We start from the raw sequence: 18,290 nt of genomic DNA, 5'->3' as shown, positions 1-18,290 counted from the left end.
ACCCCTGTTAGTAGACAGAGTCAAAACATGTATTTAAAAAATGGGCACAAGGGCCCCCAGATCTTGGACTGTTTTCACTGAAGCTCAGACAAACAGAGGGCAGAAGTTTTGGGGTTTCACACCCTTCCCCACACAGGTCATGACATCATTCCTCATGGAGTTCCAAGCCAGGCAGGTGAAAAACCACCCTCAGCCCCCTTTAAACCTCACTGTGGCCCAAAGAGGCAGCCAGGGCAAGAGTCACAGCCCCTACTGCACAGAGGCAGAGCCCAGACCCCTGACTCCCATTCCAGGCTCACCCAGGGCCACAGTCAGCAGGCTGAATGAAGCCTCACCTGGATGGAGGGAGTGCCCCAGGACATCCCCAACCTTTAGGCCCCTTCCTCCCCAAAACCACCAAAGGGCTGGGCAGTGACCTGGCACCAGGCTGGGTGTGTAGCCACTGATCAGGACTCCCCGCCCCAAGGAGTGGTGGGGAGGGACCCCATCCCCCAGCGATCAGCTGTCAGCCTCGTCATCCCCTGGTCTCTCCACTACTGCTGTCATCAGGCTTTGGGTGGCAAGGCTGGGAGGCAGGTGGGGTCAGACCAGGGGTGGAGGGAGCTGAGAGTCAGACAGAGGCTTTTGGCCTTGGTTGCTATGGGGACAATCACTCTAATGACACTCCTGATATGCGTCATGCTTTAGAGTTTCACTGAACATTTCCTAATAGTAACAGCGCCCATTAATGGATTGCCAACCGAGTGGAGGCACTGTCCCCTAGCAGGTGGGAAGTGTTAGCCCTGGTTTACAGATGGGACACTTGAGGCCCAGGGAGGTTTAAGCTCTTGTCTAAGATCCACAGCTAGCAAGAGGCAGAGCTCTGAGTTTGAACCCAGGTCTGGCGACAAAGCTGGGCTGTCTCCCAACATCACACCTCATGTGCATTATTTCATTTAGTGCTCAGACTGTGAGCTGGGCAGAGTGGGTGATCGGGAGCTGAGGCTCAGAGAAAGGCATTGGCTTGTGGCAGGCTAGCACGACCCAGAGCCAGGATTTCAACCCAGGTCTCCTGATGTTAAACCCAGCCGCACTCCCACTCTGCGTTCCTGATTCTGTGAGAGGGAGATTAGTCACTGGGCTGGGGAAATCTGCCTTGGTTGGCAGGGAATTTCTCCAAATCTCAGACATTGCCAGGCCCTGGATGGCACCGTTTTCCTGGAGTTTATTTTGGAGTGGGGAGGCGGCCCAAGTCACAGTCTGCCTGGTCAGGGTACTGTTAACTGTCTTACTGTTTTCTGTGGCTGCTGGTCACTACCAGCTTGCGGGTGACTCATCCCCTTGAGGCCCCACCAGTCCCAGGTCCAGAGTCCTTCAGCACCCTGCTCAGCGGGTCACTGCCCTGCAGACCCCAGGCCCTCGGCCTGAGGTGGAATCCCCTCCTTCAGATGCAGGTGGCCAGGCAGGATCTTCCAGTCCCCAGCCAAGCCTTGAGCACCTCCAGGGCAGGGGCCGAGTCCCACCCATCTCTGTATCCCAGACAGGAGTGCCTGCCCCAGGCTGGCATCCAGCTGTGGCTCAGGATGTTATGTCCAGTTCACTGGCTGGACAAGGAAAAGGAAGGAAAATGAAGGAGCAAGGGAAAGAGAAAGGAAGGAAGATGGGCTGCCTCAAAAGCATTTACAAACTGAAGAAACAAAGGAACAACAGTTGCATGGATGAGTGAATTCAGCTAATGACCTGAGTGTCGGGTCAGTAGACAGGTGACAACCCTCCGGCCTCCATCTGCTCCAAGGCCCCCCTGGCCTTGGCCCCTCTGCCCCATTTTCTGACCTCCCACCCCCATTCTCCCTGAGGCCGGAATCCCCTGCTGTCGGGGCCGGGTCTCTGCTGCTCCCGTGTGGCCGCTCTGCTCCCTGCACCGTCATCACCCGGGGCTGCCGGCTCTGCTTCGGGTTCCTGTCTTGGGGTGTGGAGTGTTTATGGATGGTTGAAGGAGTGGAGGGACATGGAGGCACCCTGGAGTTGGTGCCAGGGGTGGAACTTCATAGGCCCAGTCCTGCCCCTTGGGATGCCTTGGAAGGGGACACAGACTCTTTGCTCCCGATGCCTCCTGGGATGTCCCCTCCCGATGTCCCCTCCCCTCCCTTTCATCCCAAACACCAGATCCCAGAGCTCCAGAATTCCTCCACCCAAAGCCTTGACCTCACGTTTACTGAGCACCCACTGTGTGCCAGTCAGTTGGCATGTGGCATTTAATTCCATCCTGTGAAGTATGTATAATTCTTATCCTCCTCTGACAAATGAGGAAACTGAGGCACAAAGGGGCTAGATAATTTGCCCAAGATCCCACGGCTGATAAGTGGGGATGTGGGTGCTTTTAGAGGCCTTCTTGACTAATACGCTCATTCTCCAGATGGGGAAACAGGCTCTTGAAGGGAAGGAATTGTCACACAGCAAGTAAGCAGCAGACCCAGCCTATGGCAGGTGGAACACAGAAGGGCTTCTTCTCCCAAGTTCCCTTCCGTCTGGCCTCTCCAGACCAACCCAACTCTGTCTGCCATTTAACTGGAGCTCAGGGCTGGGGCCACAGGCCACCTGTCCCTGCCTCGCCATTATTGACCCTTCTGGGTGGGATGGGAAGGTTGATGACGGGGTGGGAGGGGGTGGAGAGTGAGGGAGCCCCGTGGCCCAGTCTGAGTGTTCCTTTAGTTGTTTGGTCTGTCCCTTCAGGTGTCTGCAGGCATAGACAAGGCAGGAGGGAGGAAGTGAAGCTTCGAGCTGCTGTGGCTCACCCTGCTCCTCCCACACGCAGGCGTGGACCGCCACTGCCACTGTCAGGACAGGGACCTCCATACCTGTCCTCTTGGGTGGGACTCGGCTATTCCTGAGGGCTCCCAGACAGAGGGGGCTTGGGACCCTTGAAGCAGGCCCACGGGCTTGGGGCTGGAGGAGCGGGGAGAAGAGTGGGGTGGCAGGGGAGGAAGAGGCAGGAAGAGATGGGAGTACGGTGGATTGGGCCCTGCTAAAGGCGGCCGGGATGCTCCTCACTGACCAAGAGCAGCACTCGCTGATGTCCCTCATCATCACTTCAAAGCGGCTTAGAGCAGCCCCCCCTCCCTGCCTCCCTCTGACTTCTCCTGCCCAGGGCCTCACTGCCAGCAGGACCAGGACCTTCGGCCTCACCCTGGACATGAAGCTTCCCCAGCTCAGCCCCAGCTGGCTGCGTGGCTCCCCAGACACCTGTGACACCTTTGCATAGGCAGTTTCCCTGCGTTGAGGCTGCTCTCCCTTCTCCACCTGCACAGCCCTCACCACCCAGCGAGGCTGGTGCCTCCATCTCCTCCAGGAAGCCTTCCCTGGTTTCCACCCTTCCTGGGCTCCTGTAAGGCCTGTCTCATTGGTTACCTCTGTCTGCCGGGCTCTGCGCGGGGTGGGGGTGGTGTTCCACAGAAGCTCTTCCTTCAGCCCCTGTGGTGGGCAGGCCTCCTGAGAATTTCTACCCAGATTCTCCTCCTTCCATGCTTGCTGTGATCTTCCAGGGGAGGGGAGGGGAAAACCAGAGCAGCCTGGGATCCAGAGGGGCTTCTCTGCTGCCCCTCGGACCCACTGTCGAGAAGCTGGGGAAGGCGGCATTGTGGTCTAGTAGTTAAGTCATGAGCTCAGGAGCCAAACAGCTTGAGCTCAAATCCCAGCTCTGAGATGCTCTGGCTGTGTGATCTTGGGCTAGTTACCTAGCCTCTCTGAGTTTCAGTTTCTACATCTGCAAAAAAGGAGCCAACAACAGACCTACCTCTAAGTCTGCAGGGTTGCAGGCCAGGCAGCAGTACTCACTGAACTCACATGGCCCGCCTCCCCTCCAAGCCTTTCCCCGGGCTCCCTTCTCCCCATCCTCCCCAACTTTAGCAAAGTTGATGCATTGGCCAACTTTTTGTCCACTCCTGCCCTTTTCTACATGCTGTTCCCACAACCAGGAAGGCTGTTTTGGTCTTACCCCCCTTTTCTGGCCTTATCCCTCTCGCCCTGAAGACAGCTCAGCGACACCACTGGGCGGCCTTCCTTGATATTCCCTTCTGCATTCTCCCTACCAGGCTGGCTTGGGGCCGCTTCTCAGAGCTTCCCCAGCAGCCTCGTGGCACTGGTCCTTGTGACGGTCTCCCCAGCCAGACAGAACCCTCCTGCTCCTCCGGGCGCCCAGCAGCAGGGGAACGTGTGCTCACAGCAACCCGCACCGAGGCCCGAGGCCCTGATTTCTGGAGACAAAGGTGATTTGGGGCGAGCAGGGCTCCCCGGAAGCCCCCTCCCTCCTGCCCCAGCTTTATTTTGGTTCTAGAATTATTCCAGTCAGCATACTCGGTCCCCACCACACCCATCCGGGTGCACAGTCAGCATTTCATGCAGTTAGAGGGAGGGATGGAAGGGGAAGAGAAGGCAGGCGAGTAAATGGTCTGCACAGCAGAGCCACTGGGGTGGAAGAGCGGGGGCTCTCCCTAGCGGCAGGGGCCCGCCAGCTGCGTGTCCCCCGGCCCTGGGCTGGCCTGGGCCGCGCACACCTCCTGGCGCTGGCCACACGGTGGGGCAGCCCGGCCTCGGGACCGGGCCGCAGCTGTGTCAGGTGGGGAGAGCCACCACGCTGCCTCAGGTCCCGTGACCACCCTGGGCTCCCCGACATCACTGGGGGTAACTGGCTGGGCCTGGGTCTCCGTAGCCCACCAGGTCCAGAGGCAGCCAGCCTGAGGACCTACATCTCACCTCCCTTCCCCCCATCCCTGTAACCCGGTGGGCCCCCCCACCCCTCAACTGCAAGGGGCGCACAGCGCCTGCTTCTCTGGGGCTGCCTTCGGCGGCTTGGAGCTGCCTCAGTGACACCTAGAAGGCCATGCACGCCTTTCCTCCAAGACTCCTGTGGGTGTGTAACGGTCCAGCCCTTGGCTCCTGGGCAGGACTCCTCTGGGGTGCCATTCGCACAAGCCCTCACCGTTGGGACTCCACTGAAGCTACAACCTGCTGGCTTCTTCGCTTGCCCCAAAGCTCCCTCTCTGCCTTACAGGGTTCTCCTGAGGGCTCTCCCCCAATAAACCCCTTGCCTGCGAATCTCGGGGTCTGCTTCTGGAATCAGCCTTCGGCAGCTGGTGTCCTGAGGGTCTGAACCAGGCTCCAGAGCCATCCTCTCCGCTGGCATTCAAGCCTGCCCCCCCAACTCCATCCTGACCCCCTCAACTTCCCCTCACGGTCACCACTCAGGTCGCCCCTTCCTGCAAAGCCCAGCCCAAGGCCTCGGGCTCCACTATGTCCTCCCAGGTGCCTGCTGCCCACAGAGGCCTCTCCCATGCCCCTCGGCAGTCTGTATTCTGCCGCGCCATTGCCCACCAGCCCCCCGAGAGGCTGAGGCATCTCTCTTCCCCGCAGGGCCTGGCCTGAAGGGACACCAACAAACACCGTGGAGCCAATACCTGAACACAAGGACCTGGCTCTGGGACTCTTTGGACCCCTGGGCCTTATAAGGGTTACAGTTCTATTTCATAGAGGATGACCCAGCAACCCACATGGCCTGAGGGCCACTGATTGGCCTGGTCCCTCGGTCTCTCCTCCTGCCCAGAGACAGGCCCTTGTGTCCACGGCAGTAGGGTGAGAACTGCGTTTGTGACAGGGATGTTCTTACCCTGCCATGCTGCGGACGGGCCACTGGCCTGGGACACTCAGTTCTTTCCCTGACCCTCACAGCGCAGCTCCCATCTTGTCCCCGCGCTCCCCGGCCCCAGAGCCCTCCCCATGTCTACGTGGAGGGGCCGCCATCCGCAAAGAGCAGATCACCAGGGCAAGGGGATCTTGTCTTCCCGACGTCCTAGGGGCTGTGCCTTGTTCGTGTCACTCCAGCCTGTGCCTTGCACAGCACCTGGCCTCCAAGACTCATGGTCCTTGTGCGTGGCCTCCCAGCAGGGATGGGATGTGGGGAGCTCTGAGAGGCCAAGGCCCCGCCAAGGCCAAGGGACAGGCCTGTTGGGGAGCTCAAAATGGGAGCACAGCGGGCCAATGCCTGGCTGCCCTCCCCGGGCCCTGGCCCAGCCACGGCTGGTCCTCAGTGGGAGACAACCCTGGGTCCCTAGACATCCAGCCAGGCCTGTTCCTCCACCGCAGCCTGGATAGAGGGACCAAGATGGCTCTTGGGGACTCCACTGGGGGACCCCAGCGTTCAATGGTTCCAGCCAGACTACAGAGAAGGGTGTTAAAGCTGAGTTCACGCCAGGCTCCGGTGCCCACCCGGGCCCTGCCCTGGCTGCTAGTTTCGCCGGACAGGGTGCCACATGGACACGGGCCTGCGCAGCGTGGCCAGCATCTGGTTCCAGTGCGTGGTGCCCATGCCACTGGCCGACGGCCCAATGATGACATGGCCTACGTTGTCCCCATGGCCATCACTGCTGCTCTCAGCTACCGTCACACGGAGAGACAGGTCCTGGGGAGGAAGTGACATGGGTGCTAGGGACCAGGGGCAGTGCCAGAGGTCCCCCATGGCCCCCAGGCCCCAGCGGGGTGCCAGGCACGGCCCCGTGAATCCTCACCTCTGACCTGTCTAACCTCACAGCCCAGATGTAAATGCTGGCCTCACCACTTCCTTGCTGCGTGACCTTGGGCAGTGACTTGGGCTCTTCCTACCTCAGTTTCCCCATCTGTAAAATGGTGATAATCATAGTTCCCACCTGTTCTGGGAACAAAATGAGTTAAAACGTGTAAAGCACTTAGAACAGTGCCTGCACACCATCAGAGCATTATAGATGTCTGTTGTTAATCCTGAGATAATCATATGTTGGACTCATAACAGGAAGGGAAAGAACTTGCTTGAGATCAAAGTGGTGAAGCTGAGACTGGAACCCAGCCTGACTTCTCTCCTTCCCCTTCCCCCTCCCCCTCCCCTCCCCCCACCTCCGGTCCCAAGAAGTGTCTCGCCCTAGGAGGCTGCAGAGTAGGAGTAGTGGCACTAGAACACCCAGAGAAGCGGGGGCAGATGGGTGGCCTGTCCCGTGAGGGTGGCAAGACAGGACCAACCAGGGATGCTGAGATGTTTTTTTGGATTCCGAACACCCAGGGTGCGGCAGAGTTCTGGGCTTTCAAATTCAGGCCGGCTATCCCAAGAGGGGAGATTAGGGGGTTTCTGTACAGCCCCAGGGCCAAGGGGCAAGTTTTGGCTCAAGGCACAAAAGGACTTTCTCACGTGGTCAGGAATGCCCAAGGATGGAAGGAGGGAGTGAGGGAAGGTGGTGAGCTCCCCATCCTCTGAGGCATGAAAGCTGGGCCACTTCTGTCGCCTAGGGCACATCCTCTGCAGTCCTCCCACCCTTGGCCTGTGATATCTGTGCTGGGAGGGGGTCTCCCTGGGGCACATCGCCTGCTGAAGGCCAGTGGGGTTCTGGGGAGCTCCACAGGGCCTCTGTAGGCAGGACCTCGGGAGATTTAGGGCCAGAGCTCTGGGCGTTGGGTCAGTCCTGGCTCATCCCTAGTCCTTTGCAGCTCCCTCCACCGGGAACTGTCTTCCCACAGATCTCAGCTTAGCTACCCCCACCTGCAGAGGCCTCCCCTGACTGCCAAGGTCTGGCACGCTCTTAGTGGATGGGGATTGTCTGGAGACTTCCCTGCCTGTCCCTTGTGAGCGCCAAGGAAGCAATTCCCATGTCCCCAGCACCCACCAGAGGGCTGGTACCTAGTAGGTGCTCAATACACGCTTCTCGACTAGAAAGGTGATGCCTTAAGGCAAACCATCACCCCCTGCAGGAGCTCTGAGGAGATAGACTGGAGGGGATAGAGGGGCCCACCCCCTGCGCCATCCCCCCTCACCTGGAGCACAATGGCTGGCACTGAGAAGATCATGGCTTCATTGAACACTGGGTTAGGGTCGTCCCTCTTCACAGCCGTCTTCTTTTTGCTCATCTTCCTCCCATCCTGCAGCAGGTACACCTTGACGAAGGGGTCTGTGAGCGGGGAGGGGGGTGGGGGTGAGAGCCAGTGCGACACTCACTTGGCATAGACCTGCCCGGTCACAGCGGCTCACCGGCCACTCTCTCCTGCAGTCCTGCCATCAGTCCTTTATTGCGTTCCCATTTTACAGATGAGAAAACTGAGGCTCACGCGCGAGTCAGGAGAAGAGCTGGGCTTTGGACTCTGGCAGCCGGCCCACCAGGCCGCACGGGTGCTCCCCTCACGTGAGGCTCTGGGGAGCTCAGCAGACCCACCAGTTTTCATTCTATAAATGGCCCAAACGCAGATGTCAGCCCCGAGTCACCCGGCGCCTGCTCAGTGGAGCCTGACTCAAGGACATGCAGCTCTGGAATAACGAGTCGCTGCCTGCTCATCACTTACCACCCACTGGGTGTCCTTGCTGCACCTGCCTGGACCTGGGTCCCCCAGGCTCCCAGTCAGCCTCCTGCAGCCCTCAGTTTTCAGTTTCTCGGGGCTGAGGCTCCTGCAGACATGACGCATCAGGTCCTGCCTGGCACCCACACCATCTCGGTGGCCCTGGTCCCCGTTTGGGATCTGGGATGCAGTCCAGCCTCTGGGAAACGCCTACCTTGTTTTCATACCAGTGCCCCAGCCTCCTGCTCTCAGACTCCCATCCCTCCCCCACAGGGGCTCCCTGCCAGCCTCTGTGGTTCCCATGTTTCCCCAGCTAGATTAATCTTCCCACTGTGCATGGCTCCTGAGCCCAGCCAAAGCCAGGGGTGGGGGGCCTGGCACTGTGCCCTACACCTGCTGATGCCTCCAGGTGCCCAGGGCTTAGCAGCTGGGCCATGGCTCCCACCTGCCCCACGGAGGAGCCAGGCAGCCAGGAGGGCCTTACCCGCTGTGGTCTTGTCGTTGGTCCAGATGAGATTCTTGGCTTTCACCACGACCACTGTAAGACGCTCGGCCGTTGGGAGGTAGCTGAGGGACAGCAGGATCTCACCCACAGCGTCGGCGGCCTGGAGGACAGGCGGGTGACTCAGAGGGCTTCTGCCCCTGCACTTGAGGGGCCCAGGGAAAGGCAGAAGCTTCCTTCTCCACTGAGAAGCTGCTGCTCTTGGGGGCCCTTACACCAGGGCACCAGGCTGGTGGGATTGAGAAAGGGACCCCTCTCCCGCTCCACAGCACCATCCCTGCCTTGTACCGGGTACGGGTCCTGCCTTGGAAGGAAGGCCAGAGGTTGCCTGTCAAATGCAGCAACAAAATGCAGTTATGTTCCCTCATTCCAGACCAGAGAAAACATTCTCCGGTAGTAGCACTTACAGGTCCAGGTGGACTGGAATTAGTAGATCATTTGCTTAAATAACAGTGATGCTCCCTAAGCACTGCTACATTTACGACAGTAAACTGCAGCTTGGCCTCTGTCTGAAATAACTCACCTGAGGGCCAGAGGAGTACTTTCCTAACAGAAGCTCTACAGGAGTAGAGCTTCTAAAGGTTTGGTGGTAGGAGCAGTAGAAGGGCTGTAAACAGTGGTCAGGGTGCCTTTCATTTGCATGCAGTAAACTGAGTTTCCTTGAGTGTGGCTCAGCTCTTTCTCTAATCTCCTAAAGATGTTGGTGTTCAGGCTGTTGCGAGGACAGTGGATTCCCTCCTCTGAAGCGTACATATGGCGCTGTCCTCAGGCACAGGCAGGTGGGAGGGCTTACCTTGTTCTGGTCCTGTAGGTAGAGCCAGCCGCCGAAGGGCTGCAGCGGGAGGTCAAGCACAGAAAGCTTCAGCTCCACCACCCCTGTGCTCACATTCCGCTCATCTTCATCGATGCCAAACACGGAAAACCGCAGGCTCTTCTCCTCCAGGGCTGCAGGGTCCAGGGGGATGGAGAACTTCTCGTCGAAGAAGATGGAGTAGGAGTTCCTCTGGATCTGCAGAGAGAAAGAGCAGTGGAAGGAGGTCCAAAGCTGGGGAGGAGGTGGCAGCCGGATGCCTGCGAGGCCGTGGCAGGGAGTGAGCACTGGATGGGGTGTCTGGAGACCTGGGCTAGCGTCTTGGCTCTGCTGTCCCCACACTGCAATGCCAATCCTTCCTTTGGTGGCTCAGCCCTGATGATATAAAAGCCCCCTGTCCTCTTCTCAGTGGTGGCCAATCTAGTGGCCTGGCATTCGAAGCTTCCACAAGCTGACCCCAACTAATTCCCATCCTCAGTGCCCATGGGTCCACAGAACCCTTGCAATGTGCCGGCTGAGCTGGCCACATTTCTTGCACGTGTTCAAGTCCAGCCCTGGGCCAGGCATGCAGTGAGTAGGGATAACTGTCTGTGAAGTTGAGAGTCACTGATGTCCCATCCCGCATGGGGCCTGGCCTAGGACTCTCTGAACGTTATGGGGTGGATGGACCGATGGAATGACGAGGCAAGGCTGGGCAGACTCTGTTTCTAAGCCTAGTCCTGCCTGGTGGGCGCCACTGGCCTCTTCCCAGGAAGCCGTGGGTGGGCCCTCTGGGAAGGTGCACTTGTGGGCACTGATCCCCCTTCCGTGGGGGGCTGCTTTGGTCACTGCCTGGCGATATTTTAAGAGAGGAGATCTCATCCCTGGCACCTCGCCTGATGCCGGGGGGCTGCCCAACCTGGGGGCAGCCACCCACTTACTGGGAGTGGCTGGGCTGTGATGCTAAGAAGCCTGCATTCTTGGGAATAAATCTGTCGGTACCTCCAGATGCCCTGAGCTGCACTCTTCGGCCACTGTCTGGGCTGGAAAAGCCTCTTCTTACCTTGCGCCCTGGGAGCTACACCCTCTACCCAATCACCTGCTTGAGAGCCAAGGGCGACCCTTCCTTCCTGGGATAAAGCCCACCTCCTGATCCTGACCCTGACACTCAGGCTTTTCACGATCTTTGGCCCTAAATTCCTTCCTCTGGCCAAATTAGCCCCTTGACTGTCCCCTGCCCATAGGAGCGCAGGCTCCCTGACGATCCATTCTCTGTACGTTGCACTTTATGAGCACATGGAGACCCCTGGGGTGGAGTCCTGGATCTCCTGCTCACTTGCTGGGGTTGTCGTGGGCAAAGCACTTTCCTGAGCCTCAGTTTCCTCATTTATAAGATGCCCTCAATCCATCCCCCATCACTGGGGCTAATGAGAGGGTCGCAGATGCGTTGGGCTCCGTGAACCAGGTTCTCAGCATACATCAGGCCGTGGTGGCTGCTGTCAACGTGCTGCCTCAAGGGATGTGTCCAGAACCGCCCAGGTCCTCCAGGCAGCTGAGGCCACGGGCAGCGTGGATCTGGACTCAACAGGAACACTTCATGGTCCTGACAGACGACAATCCATTGAGCGCTTACCAAGGACTGGGCTAAGGATTTTGCATGTCCTGAAGCACTCTGATGCTCACTTGACAGATGGGAAAACTGAGCCACAGAGTGCTTAAGTGACTCACCCAAAGTCACACTTCTAGGAAGTAGGGAACCAGGATTCGAACCCAGGCAATCAGGCTCCAGGGTCCTGCGCCTAACCACCCACTGGGCTGCCTCTCTGAAGCTGGCCTCCCCTTCTCGGCCCTACGTATGCCCTGGTGGTTGGTTCTAGACCCACCTAGAGTGAGGGGGGCAGGGTGGGGCAGGAGAGGAATGACAGTCTCCACCTCTGAGGGGCAGACAATTTCAGCACAGGAAACAGGACTGGACACGGGTGGATCTCTGAGGAGCCAGAGCCACTTGACCGCAGGATCCTCCTGCCCTGGTCACAGCCCGTGCTGGGCTGACCTCGACCGCTGGTGCTGGGCAGCAGGGTGTCTCACGTAGACCTCTCTCTCTCTCAGCAAGGGGGGGCGGATCATGGAGGGGTATCCTGGGGGGTATGCTGGGTCCCTCTCCTTGCCCCTCCCGGCTTATTCTGCACCCTCCCCCCTGCTTTCGGCCCCAGGAGCTGACCTCCATGGGCTGCATCAACAGGCTCCCTAGGCCTCTGGCTTCCGGTGGGGTCAGCCAGTAGGGGTCACTGGAGGGAAACCAGAGGTCGGAGGGAGGTCGGGGTGCTTATTCCTCCAGGTCCTTCTCGGCAGGATCGCTGCGAGCAGACGGCGCCTCTTGACCAAAGGGCACAGCGCCTATCAAGGTGGCCCTCTGCATACACTGGTCTTTAGGTAACCTCACGTTCCCCTCATCCCCTCAGGCCAGGGTACCACGCCATCCCTGAGGTCGCCCCCCCCCCCACAGCATTATAACAGTCCTGTTATTAAGCTGTCCCCAAATTAGCCAACATGAGCTTGTCATCCCTTCCCCGCCAGGTCCCCAAGTTGACACAATTGACAAATGGACAATTACCACACACTGGATTCATGTGGCAGGACTGCTGAGAACTGCACACAATGGGAGCCTGCAGGTGGAGGCCCCAGACTCCCAGTTCTGTCCTCCCTACAGCCAGCACCTTCTGCTCTGGGATCAGCATCCAAATCTGCTCTCTAGCGCCATCCTCAGATTCTGCCTGGCCCTGCACCCCTGCCTGCCTGGGCAGGACTCCTGAGAGCCCCGGGCACACGGCTGCCCCGCCCTCCCAGCCCCCACTTACCCGGGAAATGCCCACGATCTGCTCATCCGGCAGCAGGCTGACGCGCATGAAGCAGGACTCGAAGCTGGCTTCCTCCCGCTCCAGGAGGTCCTTGCCCTGCAGCACAGCCACGTGGAGGGTGTGGGAGGCGGCATCGTAGTCCATGCTCACCTCCACCTGGCCCAGCGTGAAGTCCTGCCCGAAGGTGTTGCTCACGGAGGAGATGGAGTTCAGGGAGTCGGCCGACTGGGATTTTCGGAGGGTCCCGTAGGGGGCCAGGTCCAGCTCACGGCCCATCAGCTCCAGGGGTCCCAGCTCGCTGATGCTCTCAAAGGTGTCCTCAATGCTGAGGCTGCCTTTGCGACTGGGTGGCCCCCTAGTGCTGGCCCGCTGGGCATTCCAGGCAGGCATTCTCTGGGGGTGAGAAAAAGGGACATGGGGGCATCGAAAGGGCAATAGGCATGGTCTTGAAGAGACAGCAAAGAGATACGGTAAGCCCTGTTCATGCAAGGCACCTCCAAGTTCCCCTTTCGCAAAAACAGGGCATGCCTTAGTTAGGAAGGTCCTTCTTTATTGTTATTTCATGTCAGTTTTCTCTCCCTAACCAGGAGGTAAGAGAGCTTTTTCTCAAAATGTTTATTTATATGGACTGAGTTTCATACATAAAGATGTTCACTGCAGTGATGTTTATAAAAAGGAAAAATAGTTAGCAATCTAAGTGTCCAGCAGAAGGGGAACGGGTAAGAAAACTAGAGTACAGATACTCACTACATGACAGAGCAGCCTCAAAGGAAGTTTACAAAAATGTCTACCACATGAGGAAGCTTTCAAGTTGGATAACACTAATATTCAAATTTTTCTTTTCTGTCAATTGACCTTGGGATTTGAGAAAACAAAAACCTTTGTACTGTAAGCATTTCCCATGTTGGTACATAATCTTCATTACCATAATTTTTAACAGTCCCCTTAATTTGCCATTGAGTGGATCGCCATAGTTTATTTTACTATTCCCCTACAGTTGGACGTTTATATTGTTTTTAATTTTTCACAAATATAAACAATGCAGCATTGAATAGCTTTCCTTTTTTTTTTGGCCGCGCTGCGCGGCATGCAGGATCCTAGCTCCCTAACTAGGGAACGAACCCGTGCCCCCTGCAGTGGAAGTGCAGAGTCTTAACCACTGGACCTCCAGGTAAGCCCCTTGAATAGCTTTCTTAAAATCTTGACTTAGAGGACATAGTCCTTTTTTTTTTTTTTAATCTATTTTATTTATTTTTTATTTTTGGCTGTGTTGGGTCTTCGTTGCTGTGCACAGGCTTTCTCTAGTTGCTGCGAGTGGGGGTTACTCTTTGTTGTGGTGTGTGGGCTTCTCATCGCGGTGGCTTCTCTTGTGGAGCACGGGCTTTAGGCATGTGACTTCAGTCGTTGTGGCACATGGGCTCAGTAGTTGTGGCTCTCGGGCTCTAGAGCACAGGCAGTAGTTGTGGCGCACGGGCTTAGTTGTTCCACGGCACATGGGATCTTCCCAGACTGGGGATCGAACCTGTGTCCCCTGCATTGGCAGGCGGATTCTTAACCACTGTGCCACCAGGGAAGTCCTGAGGACATAATCCTTTTGAAAGCTTTTGATACATGTTTCCAAAATGCTCTTTGGAAAAGTTGTTCCAATTTACAGTCCCTCCAACTGAGCGTGAGATAATTCCTTCCAAAACCCCAAATGAGCGAGCATGTGGGACCTTTATCTGGTAACAGATTCTGGCTGTGCTCTCTGGAACTCTACATGATGTTAGAAAAATTCTCTGCCAATGTTAAGTGATGAAGCATTTAGCAATATATAGAGAGCCCTAAAAATGTTTATACTCCCTGATACAGTAGTTTCACATCTGGGCATTCATTCAAAGTACGTAATCCCAAATGAAGACAAAGTTTTACATGTAAACCATTTACTGCATTATTTATAGTGGCATTTAGTAAACCATGGCACATACATAAAAAGGAATCTTAGGCAGCCATTAAAATAATGTTTACAATCAACAACATGAGAAAGTGCTTCCGTTTTACGTGAGATGAAAAGGGTAGGGTATAAAATTCTCTGTAGAGATGACACCCATTGTGTAAAAACTATGCATGGAAAAAATACTGGGGCGGGGAGGGGCCTAGATTTAAAATATTGGAAAGAAATAAATCAAAATGTTAATAGTTTGAAGACAATTCACAGTTGCTTGCCTCTGGGTGGTGACATTTGGGGAGGTTTTTCTTCTTATTTTTATTTTCCTGTAATTTTCACAGGATGGTGTTTTAAATTGAAAGCATTCATTCATTCGCCAAGTATTCATGGATTACCTAGCACTGGGCTATGCTGGAATGTGGAGGAGGACAAGGGTCTCTGTTCGCAGGAGGAAATCAACCAGGAGGGAGTGAGGGGGGGAGGGAGTGGGGGCCAGTCCTGAGAGTGGACGGTTGGGGCATGGGGTGTGCAGTCCAGTGTGCACCCATGAGAACAGAAGCCTCACCTTCTGCCGGGCCTCTGTGTAGTTCTCACCATACTTCTGCTGAAGGTACCTGTAGTCGTAGTTTGGGAACGGGGAGGGGTTGGGGAAGCTCCCCGACGTCCAGAGCTTCCACAGGCTCACAGCTGCAATTCCCAGCAGTGCCAGGGCCCCGGCAGCATAGACACCCACTTCCCAGTCAGGGGGGCTCTTGATGACTGCAAGGCAAGAGCAGAGCAGTCTCTCGTTAATGGGCACTAGGACCCCTCAGTTGTTACACATTCCCACCCAGTGAGCCTGTAGTTCAGCACTGATTTGCTTATTCATTGAAAAAGTATTTATTGAGTGTCTACTATGTCAGGTTCTGTGCTGGGTGTGGGGGATCCAGTGTTGAACAAGCTATACACCCTCCGATATCTGCTTTTAGCTCCTTTCCACAAAAACATACATTACTATCAGGAGCGACACTTGGGTAGAGCAGATGAAGAGCTGTGAACAATGGTTAAATATTCCTTAGGCTTTAAACAGGTAGGGTTTTTTTTTTAATTAATTTATTTTATTTTTGGCTGCACTGGGTCTTTGTTACTGCACAGGGGCTTTTCTCTAGTTGAGGTGAGCAGGGGCTGCTCTTCGTTGCAGTGCACAGGCTTCTCATTGTGGTGGCTTCTCTTGTTGCAGAGCACGGGCTCTAAGCATGCGGGCTCAGTAGTTGTGGCTCACGGGCTTAGTTGCTCTGCGGCATGTGGGATCTTCCCGGACTAGGGTTCGAACCCATGTCCCTTGCTTTGGCAGGCGGATTCTTAACCACTGTGCCACCAGGGAAGCCCCAGATGGGGTTTTTCTTGCCTCTTTGAGTTCTCTCTACCTTCAGAGGACTTCTGCTTCCAGATAATCAATGCAGCCTGTTGGGATCTGAGGAAAGTGGAAGGGAACTTGGGGGAGAAAAAGAAATGACCCCCTTTTTGCCTCAGACCTCATCTAAAACAATCCAATGTCCATCAATTGATTAACGGGAAAATAAAATGTAGTACATCCATACAATGGAATATTATTCAGCAATAAAAAGGAATGAAATGATACACGTTATAACGTGGATGAACCTTGAAAACATCAAGCTAAGTGAAAGAAGCCAGTGCCCCAAGACCATATGTTGTATGATGCTATTTCTATGAAATGTCCAAAAGAGGCAAATCTATACAGACAGAAAGTAGGTTAGTGATTGTCAGGGGCTGCCAGGGGTTGGGGGGAGTAGGGGAAATGTGGAGTATGGGGTTTATTTTTGGGGTGATGAATATATTCTAAAAGTTGATTGTGCTGATGGTTGCTCAATATACTGAAGCCCACTGAATTGTACACTTTAAGTGAGTGAACTTATGGCATGTGAGTTTTATCTTGATAAAGCTGTTACCAAAAAGCAAACAAACAAAAAACTCAGCCAGAAGTGAGAGGTGGCTGTAGGCTGGGCAGGGCTTGGGGACAAATCCAGAGGCTCAAATGCGTTCTGTCCACGGATGTTTTAATAACCTCACTTATCTGAGCCTCACTGTCCCCAAACAGTAATTAACTACCTCCTCAACTGTGTTGGTTAAGTCCTCACCTAGCACAGAGCTTGGCCCACAGCAGAACCATAAATGTTAAGTCACTCTTCTGGGAAACCCTGGCTCTGCATTCCCAAAAGAAGCCAATGAGACACAGTAGGATTCGTTTTGCAGAAGATCGCACTGTTGGCAAATATAATTCTCTAAACCATTCTCAGTGTTGCCTCTATACTCGATTCAAATGGGGAAACTGAGACACACAAGAACTTGCCCAAGGTCACAGAGCCAAGAAGGGATGGCCCTGGGATCCCAACACTGGCGGCCAGATTCCAGAGCAAGCAGGGGTAAAAACCACTGCCCCACCCGGCCTCCACCCAGCACGGTTCCCTAGCAGCAGGGCGGAGAGATGTGGGGAGGGTGTTTCAGGGTGGAGATTTCTCATCACACAGCCACTGAGCACCTACTATGTGTGAGCACCCTGCGGAGCGGGTCAGCCCCAGGCCCAGTCCCTGTCCTTAATAAGTGGCTCATAGTCTAGTGGGTGGGGTGGGCAGATAAATAGACAAAAGAGTGATGGGGGTCGTGATGAGAACAGCCCAGGAGGGCTTCCCAAAGAGGGATGCCTAAGCTGGGATATGCAAGAGTAGCAAGAAGTGTGCCGGCCAAGGCACCAGGCACCAGGAGTTTACGGAAGGAAGAGGAGGGTGTGCAAAGCTCAGAGCGTTCAGAGCACCCAGTGAGAGAGAGGGAAGGGGGCATTTGGGGATGGAGGGGCCACTGCCACTGCTCCCCAAAGCCTGCGTAGGGAGGAATCATCCAGCAATGGGAGGCCCCAGCCGGGCCCTGCTCTGCTGAGCCCAGCCAGCTCCAGCCAGAATCTACCATACTTGCTCACCTCGGAGAAGGGCAGGGCCCAGCCTTCAGCCCGGGCATTTACGCAGCACTTAGCACCCTACGAGTTCCCTACCTCCACTTTCTAGAGGAGAACTGAGGCGGATAGCAGTTAAAGAACACATCTGTTGGGTTGGCCAAAAAGTTCGTTCGGGTCATGCACACCCGAACGAACTTTTTGGCCACCCCAATATTTATGGGCTCAAGGCCACAGGGGTGAGAAATGGAGAGTGTGGTGCAGGTGCTTTGGCTCCCTGAGGCCACCTCACCTCCCTGGCTCCAGTCTCCTCATCCAGAAAGAGGAGATGACACCAAAAACATCCCCATCCAGTGGTTCTACCCCCAAGGAATTGATTCTAAGGGAAAAATCCCAACAAGTTTTATGTCTGGAGTGAGTCATCGAGTCTGTATTTATAACAGCAGAAATCTGGAAGCAGCCTGAAGGTCCGAGCAAGGGTGCCGGTGGTGCTGCCTCAGGAGGGGCTGTCACTGGGCTTTGAGAATGGCAGTTGAGGTCATCAGGATGTCACCGTGGCAATGCAGAGAATCGTTTCAGGCATTGTTAAGAGGCAAAAAAACCACAAAAAACAATCCCCAACATGGTATAAGCACATGATTTTGCTGTAAAACTCACGCAGCGTATGGGCAAGGGCTGGGCGGACCGGGGAGGGATGGGAGGAGCCAGAGATGCGGATGGAGGGACAGCGAGCAAACCTGTTTACTCCTGACTTCTGTTGCGAGAATGTAAATTGTGGGATAAATAAAACCACAACAAAGAGCTACCGGGGGCCCAGGGCCAAGACCTGGCCAGGCTCTCAGGAAGTCCTGGCGAATAGGGGATGGGATGGGAACGTACCTGGTGCCTGGAGAGTGAAGTGCATGTGCGGGGGGGGGGGGGGGGGGGGGGGGGGGGGGGGG

General features: G+C 55.7%; 1 protein-coding gene across 3 annotated transcripts in view; it reads right to left on the bottom strand.

Annotated features, from left to right (window-relative positions):
* Positions 1–6,033: 6,033 nt before the first annotated feature.
* The window catches only part of SYT12 (synaptotagmin 12), a 29,064-nt gene continuing 16,807 nt past the window's right edge, over positions 6,034–18,290 (bottom strand). Inside the window, exons 4-9 of one of the 3 annotated variants that reach the window (XM_029208878.1) lie at positions 14,968–15,161; positions 12,476–12,868; positions 9,621–9,836; positions 8,810–8,930; positions 7,810–7,943; positions 6,034–6,433 (exon numbers count right to left, since the gene is read on the bottom strand). In XM_029208878.1, coding sequence (XP_029064711.1) covers positions 6,260–6,433; positions 7,810–7,943; positions 8,810–8,930; positions 9,621–9,836; positions 12,476–12,868; positions 14,968–15,161 — 1,232 coding nt within the window. In that variant the 3' untranslated portion in view covers positions 6,034–6,259. The remainder of the gene's footprint in view (positions 6,434–7,809; positions 7,944–8,809; positions 8,931–9,620; positions 9,837–12,475; positions 12,869–14,967; positions 15,162–18,290) is intronic. The other 2 variants (XM_029208877.1, XM_029208879.1) reach the window with 2 other exon arrangements.

The sequence above is a fragment of the Monodon monoceros genome, unplaced genomic scaffold, assembly GCF_005190385.1.
Source record: "Monodon monoceros isolate NGI ecotype Baffin Bay Population unplaced genomic scaffold, NGI_Narwhal_1 Super_Scaffold_7, whole genome shotgun sequence".
Taxonomy (NCBI): Eukaryota; Metazoa; Chordata; class Mammalia; order Artiodactyla; family Monodontidae; genus Monodon; species Monodon monoceros.
Note: the sequence above shows the minus strand (reverse complement) of the source record. Positions and strands in the feature narration are given on the sequence as shown.